Source organism: Microcaecilia unicolor, chromosome 6 (genome assembly GCF_901765095.1).
Source record: "Microcaecilia unicolor chromosome 6, aMicUni1.1, whole genome shotgun sequence".
Classification (NCBI taxonomy): domain Eukaryota; kingdom Metazoa; phylum Chordata; class Amphibia; order Gymnophiona; family Siphonopidae; genus Microcaecilia; species Microcaecilia unicolor.
Window position 1 is genome coordinate 275,131,146 of NC_044036.1, and position 18,467 is coordinate 275,149,612.

Below are 18,467 nucleotides of genomic sequence, written 5' to 3' on the forward strand. Positions count from 1 at the left end.
TCATTTACTAGAATAACTGTGCCAAGTCAGGGAAGAATATAAGCATTCTAAACGTGTCATACAGCTTTTGAGAAAGCCAGAACTACCATACAGACCTGCTATGACTCCTCCTGCACTTTCATGTTGTGTCTGTGGACGGATTGCTTTCTACACAGGACTCCAGAGCTGGCTATTTCTGATTATTTATTTATTTATTTATTTATAAAAATGTATATCTCACCTCCCTAACAAAATCTAAGGGCCCTGTTTACAAAGGTGTGCTAATTTTCTTTAGTGCATACTAAAAATTAGCACTTGCTAACTTTGTAGGTGCCCACAATATTCCTATGGATACCTACATAGTGCACGCTAATTTTTAGCGCGTGCTAAAGAACGCTAACGTGCCTTTGTAAACAGGGCCCTTAGTAGGTTACAGTGTCGTGTACATAATAAAACATAAAACCAAACAATTCAGAAACTAAAATTTCCAAGATCTAAAAAAGTAAATAGATTCTCTCTCTCTTTCTCTTTTTGGTATACTGGAGGTACCGAATAAAACTAGGGGAAGACGCTTGGCCTAGTGCTTCTAGAGCAGGGGTTCTCAACCCAGTCCTCGGGACACACCTAGCCAGTTAGGTTTTCAGGACACACACTGAATATGCATGAGAGAGATTTGTATACAATGAAGGCAGTTCATAAAAATATTTTTCATGCATATTCATTGTGGGAATCTTGTAAACCTGACTGCCCAAGTGTGTCCCTTCCATGTCTCTCTATCTTTCCTTACCATCCTTACTACTCCTTAACCTTCCCTATCTCTCTCTTCCGTTTGTTACCCATCTTTGCTTGCGCTATATCAAACCACACAACAACTCATTTACTACAATTGTAATTATTCTCCAGACTCTGTAATTGTATTTACTATGTAAGCCGCATTGAGCCTGCAATATGTGGGAAAGAGTGGGGTACAAATGTAATAAATAAATAAATACATACATGTAATTTATAGGAATGCCCCTGAAAAGTCCTGTAAAGATGCCCCCCCCCCCCCAAAAAGAAATATACATCCTAGGATTTACATGCAGATTGTTATAGGCTAGGATCTGTCCATGAAGCCTAATTAAGGCTAATTAGTGTCAATTGATTTTTAGCAGCCAATTACTGTGCTGATTGGTTTATTAATTGCATGCAGAAATCAGAAATGTGCGCTGATTTGTGCATGCAACTTTAGTCACTATATATAGAATCCGGGGGTAATTTTAAACTGTTTTAATTGTTTTTCTATCTCCAGATACAAAATATTTAAAAAAAACATATATAATAATAGATGCCAGCAAAAATTTATTATCTAATACTTCAAATGAACATCCAACGAAAGTGGGTTTTTTCTGTTCAGATAATATTCACGAAGCAAATCCAGGCATACAGTGCATAGTGAGTGCTTTTTATATGATTGTGAAATTTTTAGAACTTTCATGTAGAATTGGTCTATATTTTATATTGTCTTTAATGATACAGTTTTAGCCTTACAAAGGGTGTAACAACTCTTATTTTTCTATTTGTCCATCACGTTTGAATAGCCATATACAAAGAATGAACCTGTATGATTTTGAAAACCTCTTCCACAGCATTGTCCTTGAATATTTCATGTGCTAGTCTAATTAAAGGGTCATGGCCTGCAAAACATTCTTTAGAGCTAATCCGGCTTGTAGAATTCTACACTCATGTACAGTTATTTGAAAATGGTTTGAAATACCCTGTGTTTTCAAATGAATAAAACAAAACTTTTTCTTGTGTTTCAGCATACCCTAAATCCTTTAAAATGCATTAAACCATTTAAAATAGAGAAACACAAAATAATATGAAAAATATTTCCTAGCTATACCCCCATCCCCACACGTATTAATGCTAAGCAAGCATAATCTTTAACCTCAGAATAATAAACATTTGTTGAGTTCAAGGACATTTTAATTCTGGGGGTGCCCTTTGAATAATATAATGTACTAAACTTCTTTTTAATCCCTCCAAACTTATACTGTCCAGAATGAAAACCCAGAAAATACTGTATATCAAAATAGCACTGTCCACTTTATTGGAGATCTGTGTTATTACAAAGATGATCTGAGAAAATATTAAACACCCTACTTTATTTATATACAACACATGCTACATCAAAGACCATCCATCAAATGCACATCTTATCCTAGCCAATACAAAATGAGGTATGAACAAGAACAGAGGAGACAGACACATACTGATCCTTGCTGTAAAGATCTCATAGATGGATTGTGACCTGCTGTGCATTTTTGCATAATTTTTCTCACAGTTTTTATGATTATTTTGTTTGTTTTTGAACATTAAAGTCCAGTTTGAAAAAAATATCTTACATCAATTCACATCAGAGACAAGACCTTTAAACAGAAGATTTTACAAGGCAGTTACCTCATTTCTAAGTGCAGATGAAAACCTTTTAGTCAAGATGCCAATCTAATATGCTTTTAAAGTTGATTGAGAACCATTTCACGAGTAACTATTAGGGATGAGCAATCAGAAAATTTTCATTTCATATTGTTTCTAGGAATGTTCGTTTTACTTGGATTTTCTTGGCTATTTTACCATTGTAGGAGCAATGTCATTAAGAGTGTGCACTTTTTGCAAAGAGGGCATGCGTTTTCCTGATAGTGTGTATATGCACAGTGGTTCATGCAAGCACACACTATCAGGAAATTGTGCACTCTTTGCAAAGAGTGTGCATTATTTGCCAAGCATGTGCACTATTATTGGCAAACCAAAAACACAAAATGTCATCTTTTTTTTGTTTGTTTTCATTTGTTAACAACATGCAGCGAAATGAGATATATGTTGTTACAAATAATAGCCTATCCCTATTAGGTTTATAAACCCCATTTAAACTATAGCTATCACTAGACTAGGGCCAGCTGGAAGCCCAGAGCTACTTTCCTCCTGTAGATAGGATGGAAAAGCAGGTCCTGTTCATTCTTACTTAAGGTTCTATTTAAGGTGGTTAGGAGAGTTTGCAGAGACATTAGGTTACTTCTCCACAAGGTGGAAGGGGCAGACCTGTGAGGGAGAAGAATCAAAATCTTAAGCAATTTTGGTTTAAGTTTGTTAGACAGATGTTTTAGCACACTATGAAGGTAGATCTGTGGGACCTGGACAGCAGCATCTACATACTTGAAGACCTCTGTTAAATACCTTGCAAGACACAACTAAAGGAGCAAAACTGAAAAGGTCTCAGTATAGTTTACAATCAAGCGATACCTTCAAATCATGACTGGCCCATGCAGGCCTGCACAAGCCTTACATACTTCATCTTGTGTCTGAGAAAATTAAATATGTTTTACATTGCTACCCATTGTTTGCCTGCAAAGTTGGGTAGCCTATGTTTCTTTTTTTTTTTATTTGTAAGAAGTCTTTTATTGAAAATTTGCAATAAACAATGTACAATAATCATCGCTCTACATTGGTGTGTTTACAATATAGTCTCAGCAAGGTGAAATCCAAGTAGGACAATGAACTGCCACAATACAACAGTAAAATATAACTGTAGAAACTTCAACTTTATGTTATTATGTTTTAATAAGGAAAACATTCCCCTCCCCCTAACCCTCCTCTGAACAGTCGCCCCCTTCCAAAATTGAAACCTACCCGATCCCTCCCTCCCCCTGCTTTTTCCCTGCCCTTCATAGCTGTCTCACTTTGCATCATTCAAACTTCTCCCTTGCATCTGCTCTAATCATTACCTACTGCAATAGCAAAGAACTGCCATATATCATGCCACTTGTGCAGTTGATGTCTCCTGACTGCCAAGAGTCTTTCCATCTCACACACATGTTTCAATTTATTGTGCCATCTCTTAACCGACGGGACCCCGTGGTGCTTCCAGTGCTGAGCAACGGTTACTCGGGCAACACACACCGCCTGCCTCAACAGCTTATGCTGCGCTGCCGGCATGCCCTCTACTTTTGCAGCAAAAAGAAACACCGCCGGGGCCCACGGAATGGGTGTTTGTAACCAGCTCTGCAGCCTGTTTTGAACCGCTTTCCAGAAAGCTCTCACTTTATGGCAGTTCCACCAGAGGTGCCCCATCGTCCCCCTCATGCCACACCCCCTCCAGCAAAGACCTGATGTGTTTGGGTATTTGCGCTGGAGGCGATCAGGAGTAAGGTACCATCTGTATAGCACCTTCACAGCATTTTCCTTTAACGGGACATGTGTGGAAACCTTTGTCGCTTCACGTTCTATTCTCTCCCACCCCAGCACATCCAGTGTCACCCCCAACTCCCTCTCCCAGCCCCTCCTATGACATTCATACACAGGGTGCTGCATAGTGATGTATTTGTAAAGTGTACCTATCAGGCCTCTAGAAGTGGTTAACTTTTCACATATCTCCTCTAAGTAGCCTTTGGGCTGCTTGAGTACCGTAGCAACGGCCTTAGTGCGAAGGAAGTGAGTTAATTGGTAGTATGCAAAATCATCTCTCAACACCCCAGGGTTTCGTGACTGCAGCTCTCCAAATTCAAGAAGAGTGTCCCCATCAAATAGCTGGTCCCATGTTCGTAGCCCTTCCCTGTACCACCGCATGACCGAGCCCTCCGTCGTCCCAGGCAGGAATAATGGGTTGTGTGCTATAGGTGCCAAACGAGTCAAGGTACACTTACCCCCCAGAAACAGCTGGTCCCAATAATGAAGGGTAACCTCCACCGAGGGACAGACGCTCTCGGCAAGCTTGCGAAATGTCTTTGGTAACCACATAAGCGCTCCCAGCGGTGTCGTACCTGCGGAATGTTGTTCCAAGTGCACCCACTGTCTGTCTGGGTATGCCTGATACCACTCCAAAGCTACCTTTCCCTGGGCCGCCCGATAGTACCAGAAAACATTCGGGACCGCCAGTCCCCCGCGGCGTCTCCCTTGGTACAACAGGGCACGGGACAACCTAGGATGCTTTCCTGCCCAGACGAACCGCACAATTCTATCTTGCAATGAGGCTAGAAATCGCCTGGGCATCATTACAGGCAGCACCTGGAATAAGTATAAGATTCGAGGTAAGACGTTCATCTTAAGAATTGCTATACGACCGAACCAGGAGACCTCTAAATCACCCCATCGTTCCATATCTGCTGCAAGGGCTCGAACCAGGCCTCTATAGTTAGCGGAGAATAAATCAGACAGGTTGGAAGTGAGATTCACCCCCAAATATCGGATGTGCCTACCCGCCCACCGAAAAGCATGAGCAACTTTAAGTTCTGCAACTGTATCTTCCGGTAGGGAGATATTTAGGGCCTCTGATTTTGTCATATTGACTTTAAAACCCGATACTACAGAATACTCCTCAATAAGCTGAGTAAGTCTAGGGAACGCTTCACGGGGACGGGTTATATACAGCAAAACATCATCCGCAAAGAGTGCCATTTTATGCATTTTCCCTGCCACAGTAGGCCCTGCCATCAGCGGATCTTCCCGAACCCTAGAGGCAAATGGTTCCATAACAAGTGCAAACAAAAGGGGGGAAAGAGGGCAGCCCTGTCTTGTGCCCCTGTGCAAGGAGAAAGAGTCTGAGTGACTGCCGTTGATCTTAATGCAAGCTCTAGGAGAGGAATAAAATGCTTGTATCCAGCCCCTAAACCGCGTGCCAAACCCCAAAGTCTCCAGGGTCCTATACATAAAAGGCCAGTGGACCCTGTCAAAGGCCTTTTCTGCATCTAGGCTTAAGAGGCATAATGGTCTCTGATTTCGCTTGGCCAGGTATATAAGATCTAAAGTGCGTCTGATATTGTCCATCGCCTTTCTGTAAGAAACAAAGCCCACTTGATCAGGGTGCACTAGGGTTGGCATCAACGGTGCAAGCCTATTAGCAAGGACCTTAGCCAGAATTTTGACGTCGGCATTTAGGACAGATATGGGCCTATAAGAGCCACAGTCAGTGGTATCTTTGCCGGGCTTTGGGATCACCGCTATCCAGGCCTCCAACATTGTCCGCGGCAGATTTCCCCCCACCCCCACCTGGTTAAACATATCAGCAAGCAGGGGGGCCAATTCAACGGCGAATGTCCGATAGAACTCGTTGGGAAATCCGTCAAGCCCCGGAGACTTGTTGGAGGGCATGCCTCCAATCGCCTCCTGGACCTCTTTAGGTGTAACAGGCTTCTCCAACAATTCCTGGTGTTGCTTAGCTAGGGGGATGAGGTCACTATCTTGCAGGTAATTGTCTATTTTTTCCCCAGGAGGTTCAATCTCCTGCTCGTAGAGCTTCTGATAATATTCTCTGAAGCGCTCACGAATGAGTGCCGAATGACGCAACAAATCACCCCCTCTGTCTTTCACCTGCTTAATCATTCTATCAACTTTCTGTCTTCGCAGTCGCATTGCCAATAGGCGCCCAGCTTTGTTAGTTAATTCATACGATTGTACCCCTTGTCTCGCCCTTATTAACTCAAGTTGTTCCGAGTACATCAAATTCAATGCCATTCTCTCCCTACACAGGGCATCCCAGATTTGTGGCGTGGGACCAGCCTTGTGCTGTTGTTCCAGTGCCTGTATACGCCCTATGCACGTGTTTAAGCGGGATCTACGGGCCCTTGCGCGAGTACTAGCCAATTGCAAAAAATGTCCTCTGGACACCGCCTTTAAAGCGTCCCACACTACATGCATCGGTGGGCCAGAAGCTAAGTTGTGCTCGAGGTATTCTTTAAACACCTGTCTGTAGCCCTCCACCACCTGCTCTTCCTGCAACAGGCTCGTGTTCAGAGACCAGCGTCTATCTTTCACTTCAGTTTGAATATTTGGGAGAGTGACCCATATTGGGGCGTGATCAGATATCGTCATACTACCAATTCCAGCATTTGGGCTTAATTCCACTAGCGTGGTATCTAAGAAGATGTAGTCAATACGGGAGTATGTTTCGTGCACTGGAGAATAATATGTATAGTCCCTTTCTGTATGGTGTGTCAGTCTCCAAAGATCTAAGAGCCCCAGGGAGTAGGCCAACGAGACCAGCGATCGCGCTTCTTTGCGCCCCTCCGTCCTGACAGCCCCCGAGCGATCTTGTCCTGGGTTCATAACAGCATTGAAATCACCCCCAAGTATAAGCGCCCCAGTAGTGAAGGTCCCCAATAAGGCTTGTATTTTGTGAAAAAAATCCCCTTGTCCAGAATTTGGGGCATATATTGATGCCACCGTGAGGATTACTTGGTCTATCTTAAGTTGTAGAACTAAAAAACGCCCCCCAGGGTCTCTTTTAGTCTGCATCACCTGGGCCCCCAGTGAAGATTGCAGCAGTATCGCCACTCCTCCCCTCCTTGAGTCCACCCCGGATGCGCAATAGACTCCTGAGTAACCAGGGCAGGAGAGAAATTTCTCGTGTTTGCGACGCAGGTGTGTTTCTTGCAATAAAACTATGTGTGGTTTTAACTGATGGAGTTCTCCATAGAGCTTCTGCCTTTTTTGGGGCATGTTAAGTCCCTTGACATTATAGGAGACTATCTTCAGCTCAGGACTCATGTCTTAACGTGTAAAAAAGAGCTAAAGTCTGCAGAGAGTAAAAGCAATGCACCTCCCCCTTGTGAGCAGCACAGGTTAGTATAGCAGTAGTTATGACCTATGTCTTCCCTCCTCCCACCACCCTCCCTTGACCCTCTATCCCCATCCCTCCCCCCACATCTCCCCCCTGTTACACCAGCCAGGAGTATATAACCCCTAGATGGGATCCGAGTAAGTGGGTCACAACACTCCCGACACCCCAGCCAGACATCCCCTCCCCCCGCCCAGTTGCTTTCCAGCATTCAACCGCTTTTGTATGCCCTCCTGCCCATCCCCCTTCACCATAGTGTTGTTTCCTGTAAAGTGTATCTATACACTTCCAGCTTCAGCCAACCGCATCATGTCATTCATGCAATCCAGTCAGACCTACAGTCCCACAAGCCTCACCTCACAGCAAGAATTAGCTGGCCATACATCAGACTTGGTCGCCGATTAGAACAAGTCCTGGCAGACCAATGGTAGTCTGGCATAGTGGCACATGTCTTTGTCCAGTTACTCAGTCCAAATGTCTCTTGTCTCTCCTGGAGTCAGTCCAATCATCTCTTGTTGTTGCCTCGTCGCGCTGGCCCCGATGCTCTTTGCCAGCCCTGAAGCTTGGCCATGGTGGATGATGCCAGCTCACCTGGTGGGGTAGCCGAGTTCACCAACTCTGCTGCGTGTAGGGCCTCCCATGCTTCTTGTAAAGATCTCACACGGTATTTGCTACCCTTCAGGGCAAAGTTCAGAGAAAACGGGAAGCCCCATCTGTATTGCACTTGATGTTTTGTTAGTATATCCAGGGCTGGCTTCATTTGTCGTCGTTGCTGCAGGGTATATTGCGACAAATCTTGGTACACCAGTACCTTTGCGCCTCCAAACTCCAGGTTCTGCGCCTTCCGCGCCTTAGTCATGATCAATTCCTTGGTTTCGTATTTGTGGAAGCGGACAATAATATCTCGCTGCTGCTGTTCTTTGCGAACTCCAAGCGCTCTATGCGCTCTGTCCAGTTCCACAATATTCTCTCCCGCTTCTGGGCCAAGTAATGAGGCACAGATCGTCTGCACGATCTGTGTAACGTTCTCTGTTTCTCCTCCTTCTGGCACCCCTCGAAACCTAAGGTTGTTCCGCCTCCCTCGGTTTTCCAAATCATCTATCTTATATTCTAGGTCCAATCTGTGTTTGTCCAGTTCAAGCAGCTTCTCATTATGCTTAAGCAGTGTCTCTGCCTGTTCCTCTAGCTTAAGTTCTGCATCTTCCACCCGCCCCCCCAACTCACGGAGGTCTGTGCTCAAGGAATCCATGCGTTCCAGAATTTCATCCTTCGACTGCTTTATCTCCGCCTGAATGTTCGCTAAAAACCTCCGCAGTTCAGTTGGGATACTTTTTTTGGAGGGCGGGTGTCGCTGCTCGGCCTGAGACTGGGCCGATTCGGAGTCGGAGCGCGAGGCTCGCTCTGGTGACTCGTGGCGTTTGGCGCTTTTTCCCGCCATGATTCGCTCAGACCGCTCGCTCTCTTTTTTTCGCGTAGCGGGAGTTTTGCTCATCGCCGATTTTGGTGAAGGGAGAGTTTAATAAGCTGGTTTCGCTAAGTTCTCACGCTCGCTGCCGTTTTTTATGGCTGTTTAAAGCTTAAATCATGCGCGAGGAGACGGAGCTCTCAGGCTAGGCTGCCATCTCTCCCGGTGACGTCACTTCCTCCCCGCCTATGTTTCTTTTTATCGGTAGTCATTTTATGATTACAGTTGCTATACCTCAGGTAATGACTTAGCAATGAAGAAAAAAGAAAAGAAAATATTGCATGGTCACTATTTATATGGGGCTTTCACTGGGCATTTAGTACAAAAAGTATGCCATTTGCTGTACAGCTAGGTAGTTTGATTTAGAGCATGGCATGCCCTTTCTGGATCAGGAACACCTGCATCCAGGACCAATATTAAGAGTGATGAAATGAAGATACAGTACTTTCTAGAAAACTACAGAAGAAAGCTCTCCGGCTAATTACAGAAATAGCTAGAAATAATTTGGGATTTGTTTGATTTGTTTTTCTACATCTATCCATTAACCCAGTGCTTCTCAACCCTCTGTCAGAGGCAAGGTAAGCCAGTTGGGTTTTCATGACTACCACAATGAATATACATGAGATAAATTTGCATACATTGGATCTTCACTTCGTGCAAATATCTCTCATGCATGTTCATTATGGAAATCCAGAAAACCCAAATGGCTGTGTGTGCCTCCAGGAGATGGTTGAGAAGCACAGAGTTAACAACCACCAACCATTAATTCCTAATGATCAACATATAGGTTTTTCACATGTCCATTTCAAGGCTTGATTGGACAAGTTCACGTGGCCTTGGTAAATACAACCATTTGGTTGATAAGTGAACAAAAACTCATTTACTGTCTCATTTCTTTTCAATAGTTTTGAAAAATTGAAGCGTGTTTTCCTGTCTTTAAATTTTGAATGTGCTTTACTTATGGCAGCTAAAAAAAATAAGAATAAAACAAGGTTAAAAAGTATTACATGACCATCCTATATCTACTGGTACATGGCTTCATTGGATGCAGTTTCCTGTGTCAAATGTTCCAAAATGATGAGAACAGGCTGCAGTATCGAAGATTATTAATTGCATATACACTCAATATATTTTATATATATTCTTGTCTACATGCTGTGGCAGTATTTGTAGTGCCAAAACATAATTTACAGAGAGAGGACACCCTGATAGTTCAACCACTGATCCTGAAATAGAAAACATTGATCAACTTTTAGTAGAAATGATAAAGAGATTCCTGACAGGTTATTAGTGATCTCTTTCTTTTTTGGGGGTTTGTGGAATGATTCCTAAAGAACATGTAATAAACAGTTCCTCACATATTGGCAGTAAATGTACAATGCCCTACATTCTTTGCTGCTGGAAAAAAAAAGTTATTGATCTGAAGAGTCTGCAGCTATTGGTGACTATTTCACCTCTTCTGATTTGCACAGCCTGGAAGGGCAGGCAGGTTCTGCTTTCAGTGGAAAGTGTTCGGGTTGGGTCTGATCATCATAACCACTTTTTTTAAAGAATAAGAACCCCCACGAAATTCAGCCCAGTAGACCCCATCCTGATATCTGCTGCGGTAGTGCCCCCCTCGATACCATACTCCATTGAGGTTTGAATGGGCGCAGGCGTTGTACCACCATCCACCTTTCTGATAATGTGCACAGTTTGCTGTAAAAAGAAAAGAAAATGTAAAACATACATAAAGATTTAAATCCTGTAAAAAGGGGGAGGGTTTTTAAATTTTATTTTTATTCTCATATTCCTTTCCATCCAGTTCTCACTAGAGAGCCATCACTCGTGAGCTCTAGAATTTTTCTAGCCTTTTCTACACACCATGTTTGGGTACTTAAGAACTAAGAACATCTGGGGCAGGCAACAATTAGGTTGACCATCAAAACTTCTATTGCATTTCCATGAATCTAGGTAAGTTTTGACATATTTGGGCCTGATTCACCCCCCCCCCCCCCCTCCCAAATAGTTTTGGCCTTTGTTGGGCAAATAACGGTCAAATTTCATGACTACCTACCATAGAAACAGGTATTTGGGAGCATTTCAAAGAAATATTTTGTGACAACCGATGAAAGGTTATATTAGGTTAGTTGAAGGAGGAAGCACCCGATTTTTATCATTTACATCTTTATCTGACACAGGCCTATACATAACCAATTATTCACCCTTTTATTTACCACTGCAGGCCTCAGACTCTGTTCCATACTGCCATAACCATGGTAGCAGTGCCTTCCTTATTAGCTCTAATGGAAGGGATTTTTCACACTTGTTTTTAAAAAGTCTAGATGTTTGTAGCAGTTTTCCCCCATCTTCTTAAACACTGCTTAAGAATTTCATGCAAAATCTACATTTTAACATTCAGTGCCATTTTTCGCACCATGGATCATGGTTTTCACTTTGGCTGTCTCTGAAACTTAAATCAATCTACACACCAATCACCGTATTTGTTTATTCATAATCTAAGCTTCTGATTACTTTCATTTCTGGCTTTAATTCATCTAACTCTCTTTCTCTCACACACATTCATTCTCTCCTACCTTACAGTTATGCATCATCCCCCAGATTCTATATAACGAGCCTAGAGATCCGCGCTGAAATCCAAGTGGATTCTATAACAATGCGTGTAACTTAACAAGCTAAACAAACTGATGAGTGCTTTTAACAGCACTTAAGCAATAATGAGCACTAATTGGCACTGATTAGAATTTATGCACACAACTCGCTAAGCGTATTCTGTAATGAAGTGCGCCAAAACTTCTGATGCACTCAGGCAAAAAGGGGCCTGGTTATGGGCAGGGAAATGGGTGTATCATGGGCGTTCTGAAATTTACGCACAGAGGGGCCCTATTACAGAGCGATGGTAAGCCCAACGCTGGCTTACCACTCACTGTTTTGGGGCTACTGCTGGGTCCCCAGTTGGCCGCTGGTGGTAGTCCCGCCATGAGTGTGCACCATTTCCAGGAGGAAAAAGAAAACCCCCGGAAATAGCTTGCAGTAAGGTCTCCCTGTCAAATGGCAATGCGATAAGAGTTCTCTTACTGCATGGCCATGTGTGTCTGTGGTCTTTTTACCCGCCATTGTAAAAAGGGCCCTGGTGCATGGGAAAAATGGCTCTGGCTGTCAGTGCAGGGCCCTTTTTCCCGCAGCTTGGTTAAAGGGCCCCATAGTTATAGAATATGGCCTAGTATGTATAAATCTACGCACAGGGATTTACGCCTCATTTTCGTTGGTGCAAATGGAGGCACGTAGTTTTAGGCACTGGGATATCAACTAAGCATATTCTATAATCAGTGCCTGAATCTAGGCATTAGTCTGCACTGATTTTAGCGCCTTTTTATTTTTGTTACATTTGTACCCCGCGCTTTCCCACTCATGGCAGGCTCAAAACGGCTTACATGGGGCAATGGAGGGTTAAGTGACTTGCCCAGAGTCACAAGGAGCTGCCTGTGCCTGAAGTGGGAATCAAACTCAGTTCCTCAGGACCAAAGTCCACCACCCTAACCACTAGGCCACTCCTCCACTCTGTAGGTGCCATTTATAGAATCTCCCCCATATACTTTCTACATGCATGCAGCCCCTTTTTCACATTCCCATTCCTTTTCTCTGGGGTAACCTGCATAAGGTACCCATGGTTAGAATCCTAACAGACAACAGTTTCACTAGTCTTGGTGCTTCTGTGGATTATTACAAAAAAATGGTGATAGAAAAACATTGGAGACCCCATTCATATCCTAAGTTTGGGTAACAACCAAAAAGAAGGTTGGCACGACTCGAAAGTGGTGGAGGCCAGAATTATAATGGAATTTGAACTTGCATAAGACAGATATGAAAGGTAATAGTAGGAGTGTTAAATAACATGCAAAAATATTTTCACCACTTAAACGTCTGCCATGCTTTAATTTTTTTGGAACACAAGTTAGTCCAGCAGTGTACTGCAGTTGTTATATTGATGTAGCTTATGAATGCCTTACCTGTGTAGACATCATGGTCTCTGTCCAGTGTAGTAAACTGCTTCCCATTGTGCCAGGTGAATGAGTCACCAGCGTTGCCATTGTAACGACCCAACTTTAGTTTGTAGTACTCACTTTCAGGCTCCAGTTTAAAGCTGGCATATTCAGCAAATACCTTTCGACCAGACCAGTCTTCCATGGTTACAAGTAGTTTGTAATTGCCTTGATTTGTAAGCCAGTAAATATTTTCAAGACCCAGCCAGTATTCTCCATCGAGATTGCCAAATCCTTGCTGTAAAGAAGCAGATTAAGCATGGTGAAGGTAATTCTATACAGGGGCACCTATTTTTAGGTGCTTACAGTTTGCCTATTTGCAGCCTTTTTTTAAATAAAGAAAAATAGGTGCCTACTTATCTGTATAGAATACTAATATACCTACCAAAAAATTGAAGACATCGTCAATTTTATAGAAAAGTATACATCAAAATAAACCTAGAAAATGTTTAGCATCATTTATAAATTTTACATAATTTATATAATTTATACAATTTTGTAATTTATATAGCCATACATTTTAACATAATTTATATAATTCATAAATTATGTAAAATATTTTCTAGGTTTATTTTGATGTACACTGTTCTATAAAATTGACAATGTTTTCATTTTTTGGTAGGTTAACTTTTAATCAAGGTACTCCCAATTATTATAGTTTTTTGTTTATAACATATTAACATAACAAGTCATATATGCATCTGTATTTTAGGCACAGCACTTATGTCAGCCATAGTATGAGTATATGCGTACCCTACACAAACTCCATCTATGTGACTCCAGCCTGCATAGTATTATATACGGGATAGGTCATTACAAAAATAGATCGAATCATTCTTATGTAGAAAGAAAAGAAAATGGTTGCTAGTGACCTTATAGTTTTCCCAGTTCCTGAAAAAGTTGACAGATCCATCCACCCGCCTTTGGATTACAGTCCAACCGCCAGGATCGTGTCTTTGGTCACACCAGACCTGCATCAGTCTGTTTGTGTTGTCAGGTTTCACCAGATATATGGTGCTGGTGGTATGGCCATCTTCTAATGCTTGTAGACAGTCCCTCCATGGCCCTGGTACCAAAAGAGAAGAGGTGTTATAAGGCTCCCTCTTATTCATATTTTTGGTCAAAATATTTGCTACTATGGAATGGCATTCTGAAGCTAAGTACACTTTAGTTGGATTAAAAGACTAGTAAAACAGAAAAGCAAGAAGTATATTTTTAGATCTATGATTGATTCAGCTGAGCCCTAGCACTGAAGAAATCACATGCAGATTGCTCTTTGGCACTGAGATTTTGTTTTCTCCTTATACAGTGTTTCTGTCTATATAGTGTTTTTGTGATAGGACTGCCATGATTTACCAGCATTTTCTTGTGTTTACTTTGGAATAATAAGACATTTGGCAGTTGTGATATCTTCATTGAACACCAACAACAGGAGACATATACAGGCTTATTTTCGAAAGAGAAGGGCGCCCATCTATTGACACAAATCGGGAGATGGGCGTCCTTCTCCCAGGGTCACCCAAATTGGCATAATCGAAAGCCGATTTTGGGCATCCTCAACTGCTTTCCGTTGTGGGGATGACCAAAGTTCACGGGGCATGTCAGAAGCAAAGCGAAGGCAGGACTGGGGCGTGCTTAACACATGGGCGTTCTCGGCCGATAAAGGAAAAAAGAAAGGCGTCCCTGATGAGCACTTCGCCGACTTTACTTGATCCATTTTTTCTTGCGACCAAGCCTCAAAAAGGTGCCCAAACTAACCAGCTGACCATCGGAGGGAATGCTGGCTCCTCCCATGACCAAAGGGCTTGGATTTGGTCGTTTCTGAGATGGGCGTTCTCGGTTTCCATTATCGCTGAAAACCGGGGATGACCATCTCTAAGGTCGACTTAAATGTTAAGATTTGGGCGTCCCCGACCATATTATCGAAACGAAAGATGGACGCCCATCTTGTTTCGATAATACGGGTTTCCCCGCCTCTTCGCTGAGGACGTCCTACGAGGACGCCCTCAGGAAAACTTGGGCGCCCCATTCGATTATGCCCCTCATAGTGTCATTTTAGAAAGGATGTTCAAATCGGAATTTAGGTGTCCAAGTTGGAATGTCTGAAATTTCACTAGTATCTTAGAACTGGATCTTGTTCAAAAATACATGGTGACTTGCAGTGTAAATATCCATTTTAGAAAAACAGATGTCAAAAATATGAATAGGGCGACACAGGAACATGAAGATCTCTGTGGCAACACATGAATGTTTATGTTAGGAAATAGCAACGTAGACATTTATGTGCTGAAACATAAATGGTTATGTCAGCCATTTTAGAAACGTGGAGGTGCATAATCGAACGTGAACGCCCATCTCCATGGGCGTCTATCTCTGAGAACGGGTACGTGAAGGGGCGGGACAGACCGTATTTTCGAAAAAAAATGGGCGTCCATCTTTTTTTCGATAATACAGTTTGTGCCGGGCAAATGCATCGGATCCGTGCGGGTTTGAGCTGGGCGGTTTCGTTTTTCAGCGATAATGGAAACCGAAGGCGCCCAGCTCAAAAACGAACAAATCCAAGGCATTTGGTCGTGGGAGAGGCCAGGATTCGTAGTGCACTGGTCCCCCTCACATGCCAGGACACCAACCGGGCACCCTAGGGGGCACTTGTAACAATTAAAAAAAAAGTAAAATACCTCCCAAGTCCATAGCTCCCTTCCTTTGGGTGCTGAGCCCCTCAAATGCCCCCCAAAACCCACTGCCCACAACTCTACACCATTACCATAGCCCTTATGGCTGAAGGGGGCACCTAGATGTGGGTACAGTGGGTTTTGGGGGCAGTTTGGAGGGCTCCCATTTACCACCACAAGTGTAAAAGGTAGGGGGGGATGGGCCTGGGTCCACCTGGCTGACGTCCACTGCACCCACTAACAACAGCTCCAGGGACCTGCATACTGCTGTGATGGAGCTGGGTATGACATTTGAGGCTGGCATACAGGCTGGAAAAAAAAGTTGTTAAAGTTGTTTTTTTTGTTTTTTGGTGGGAGGGGGTTAGTGACCACTGGGGGAGTTAGGGGTAGTCATCCCCGATTCCCTCCGGTGGTCATCTGGTCATTTGTGGCACTTCTTTGGGACTTGTTCGTGATAAAAAAGGGTCCAAAAAAAGTGACCCAAATTCGCGCTAAAACGCCTTTCTTTTTTCGATTATCGGTTGAGGGCGCCCATCTCTCGGCCGATAAACACGCCCCAGTCCCGCCTTCACCACGCCTCCAACATGCCCCCGTCAACTTTGGCCATTTCCGTGACAGATTGCAGTTGAAAACGCCCAAAATCGGCTTCCGATTATACCGATTTGGGTGCCCACGGGAGAAAGGCACCCATCTCTCGATTTGGGTCAAAATATGGCGTCTTTCTCTTTCGAAAATAAGCCCGATAGACCTCTATTTCTCCTGAAGTTATCACAGACCCTAGTATCCTTTGCCAGTTTCGCTTTTGGGAGAAGGATGCCAACCACTGGGAGATGAAGGAGGTTACCTCCCTTTGGGGCCGTTTTACAAAGGTGCATTGAAAAATGTCCTGCGGTAGTGTAGACACGTGTTTTGGTGTGTGCAGAATAATTTTTCAGCTCACCTGTAAAAAATGCCTTTTTAACATTTTTGCTGAAAATAGCCACGCGTCCATTTTGGGTCTGAAACCTTACCACCAGCCATTGGCGTAGCAGTAAGGTCTCATGTGGTAACCGGGCGGTAATGGTCTATGCACGTAAAATGCTGGTTACCACCCGTGCACCAGAAAATAAAAATATTTTCTGGCGTGTATCAAAAATGAAATTACCACAAGGGCCACATGGTAGCCGGTTGGTAACTCAAAATTGACGTGCGTTAGGCGCACGTAAGCATCTATGCGGCTTAGTAAAAGGGCCCCTTAATCCCTCCAGTGAAATGCTGCTCTGTAGGAACATTTTTCTGAAACCTGGACATCCCAACACCCATCTTTTTGGACATATACGTTCATTCCTCTTCTGAAATAGGGAATGAATGCCCATAGTCCTGCTCAAACATGCTCAGACCATGCCCCCTTATCATTTGAACATTCTTCAGTTTTAGACATCCATATCCTGGCTTTGTAAAATCAGAACTTACTCATCTAAATGATGGTTTATGGACATCCAAAACATGAATGACGCTTCTAAAATAAGCACCTTAGTGATGTATAAATATAGACCAAACAATATAATAATCCACTCAAAATATACAAAACAATTGTGACAAAAGAAAACACCTCAGAGATCAGCACGGTCTAGAGCTTGATCTAAATACCCTGTGTACCTGAATGTAAGTCACCTTTAGCTACTACTGAAAAAGCTGTGAGCAAATCTAAATAAATAAATAAATACAGTTAGAGCTAAAACTTACCTTATACTATCAAGTCTATTGTGATCTAAAAAAAAAGTATGCAACTCAAATCAAAAAAAAAAAACCCAAAAAGCTTATCTTAGCATCCTCTATGTCAGCTCCTGTAATGGCCAGTATTTCCTTCAACTCAGGAACCAGAGGACTGTAGACTTTGGTGTTAAATAAAAATACATGTAAATATAAATATATTTAGCAAGTCAAAATACAAACTGAAAAAAAGACTCACATTTGTCATACTCATAAATTCAACAGGGCAAGTATGATTCTTGCTACCTGACAGGTTCACAAATATGGCAGCAACTTTTTTTTATTGTGAAGGTGATCCCTGATTGGTCGGTTTGTATATTCGCATCCATTTTTATTTGCTGCCATGTTTGTAAGCCTGTCAGGTATGAAAAATCATACTTGCACTATTGAATCTGTGTATAGAAAATGTGAGTCTCTTTCAATTTGAATTTTGGGTTGCTAAATATATTTATATTTATTTTTGTTTATCACATAAGTCTACAGTCCGATGGTTCCTGAGCTAGTTGAGTAAAATGCAGGCCATCATCAGACCCAGTCTCTCACTGCCTTATATTTATGATACAGTGAATGAGCTACCTAGACATTAGGTGCAGGTAGCAGATTTGGCAATTTGCTGGGCTTCAGGCGGAGGAGTAGCCTAGTGGTTAGTGCAGTGGTCTTTAATCCTAGAGAACTGAGTTTGATTCCCACTGCAGCTCTTTGTGACTCGGGGCAAGTCACTTAACCCTCCATTGCCCCTGGTACAAAATAAGTACCTGAATATATGTAAACTGCTTTGAATGTAGTTGCAAAAACCTCAGAAAGGCAGTATATCAAGTCCCATTTCCCTTTCCCCCTTCACATTGTGTTAAAAAAATCATTCTAAAACTAAATTAATGAACCTTCATTCAACTATTCATGTCTTGTATATCTTTCACAGTTTTATACTGAATTTTATGTGTAAACAGTTAAGAAATCTAAAACCA

The 18,467-nt window shown here is 42.7% G+C and overlaps 2 protein-coding genes across 4 annotated transcripts in view; one reads left to right on the forward strand and one right to left on the reverse strand.

The window, feature by feature from the left end:
* Nucleotides 1–18,467, forward strand: part of RALGPS1 (Ral GEF with PH domain and SH3 binding motif 1) — a 777,507-nt gene that overhangs the window by 390,858 nt on the left and 368,182 nt on the right. The window lies entirely within an intron of this gene.
* The window catches only part of ANGPTL2 (angiopoietin like 2), a 45,035-nt gene continuing 36,212 nt past the window's right edge, over nucleotides 9,645–18,467 (reverse strand). Inside the window, exons 3-5 of the mRNA XM_030207499.1 lie at nucleotides 13,951–14,144; nucleotides 13,046–13,316; nucleotides 9,645–10,733 (exon numbers count right to left, since the gene is read on the reverse strand). Coding sequence (XP_030063359.1) covers nucleotides 10,534–10,733; nucleotides 13,046–13,316; nucleotides 13,951–14,144 — 665 coding nt within the window. The 3' untranslated portion in view covers nucleotides 9,645–10,533. The remainder of the gene's footprint in view (nucleotides 10,734–13,045; nucleotides 13,317–13,950; nucleotides 14,145–18,467) is intronic.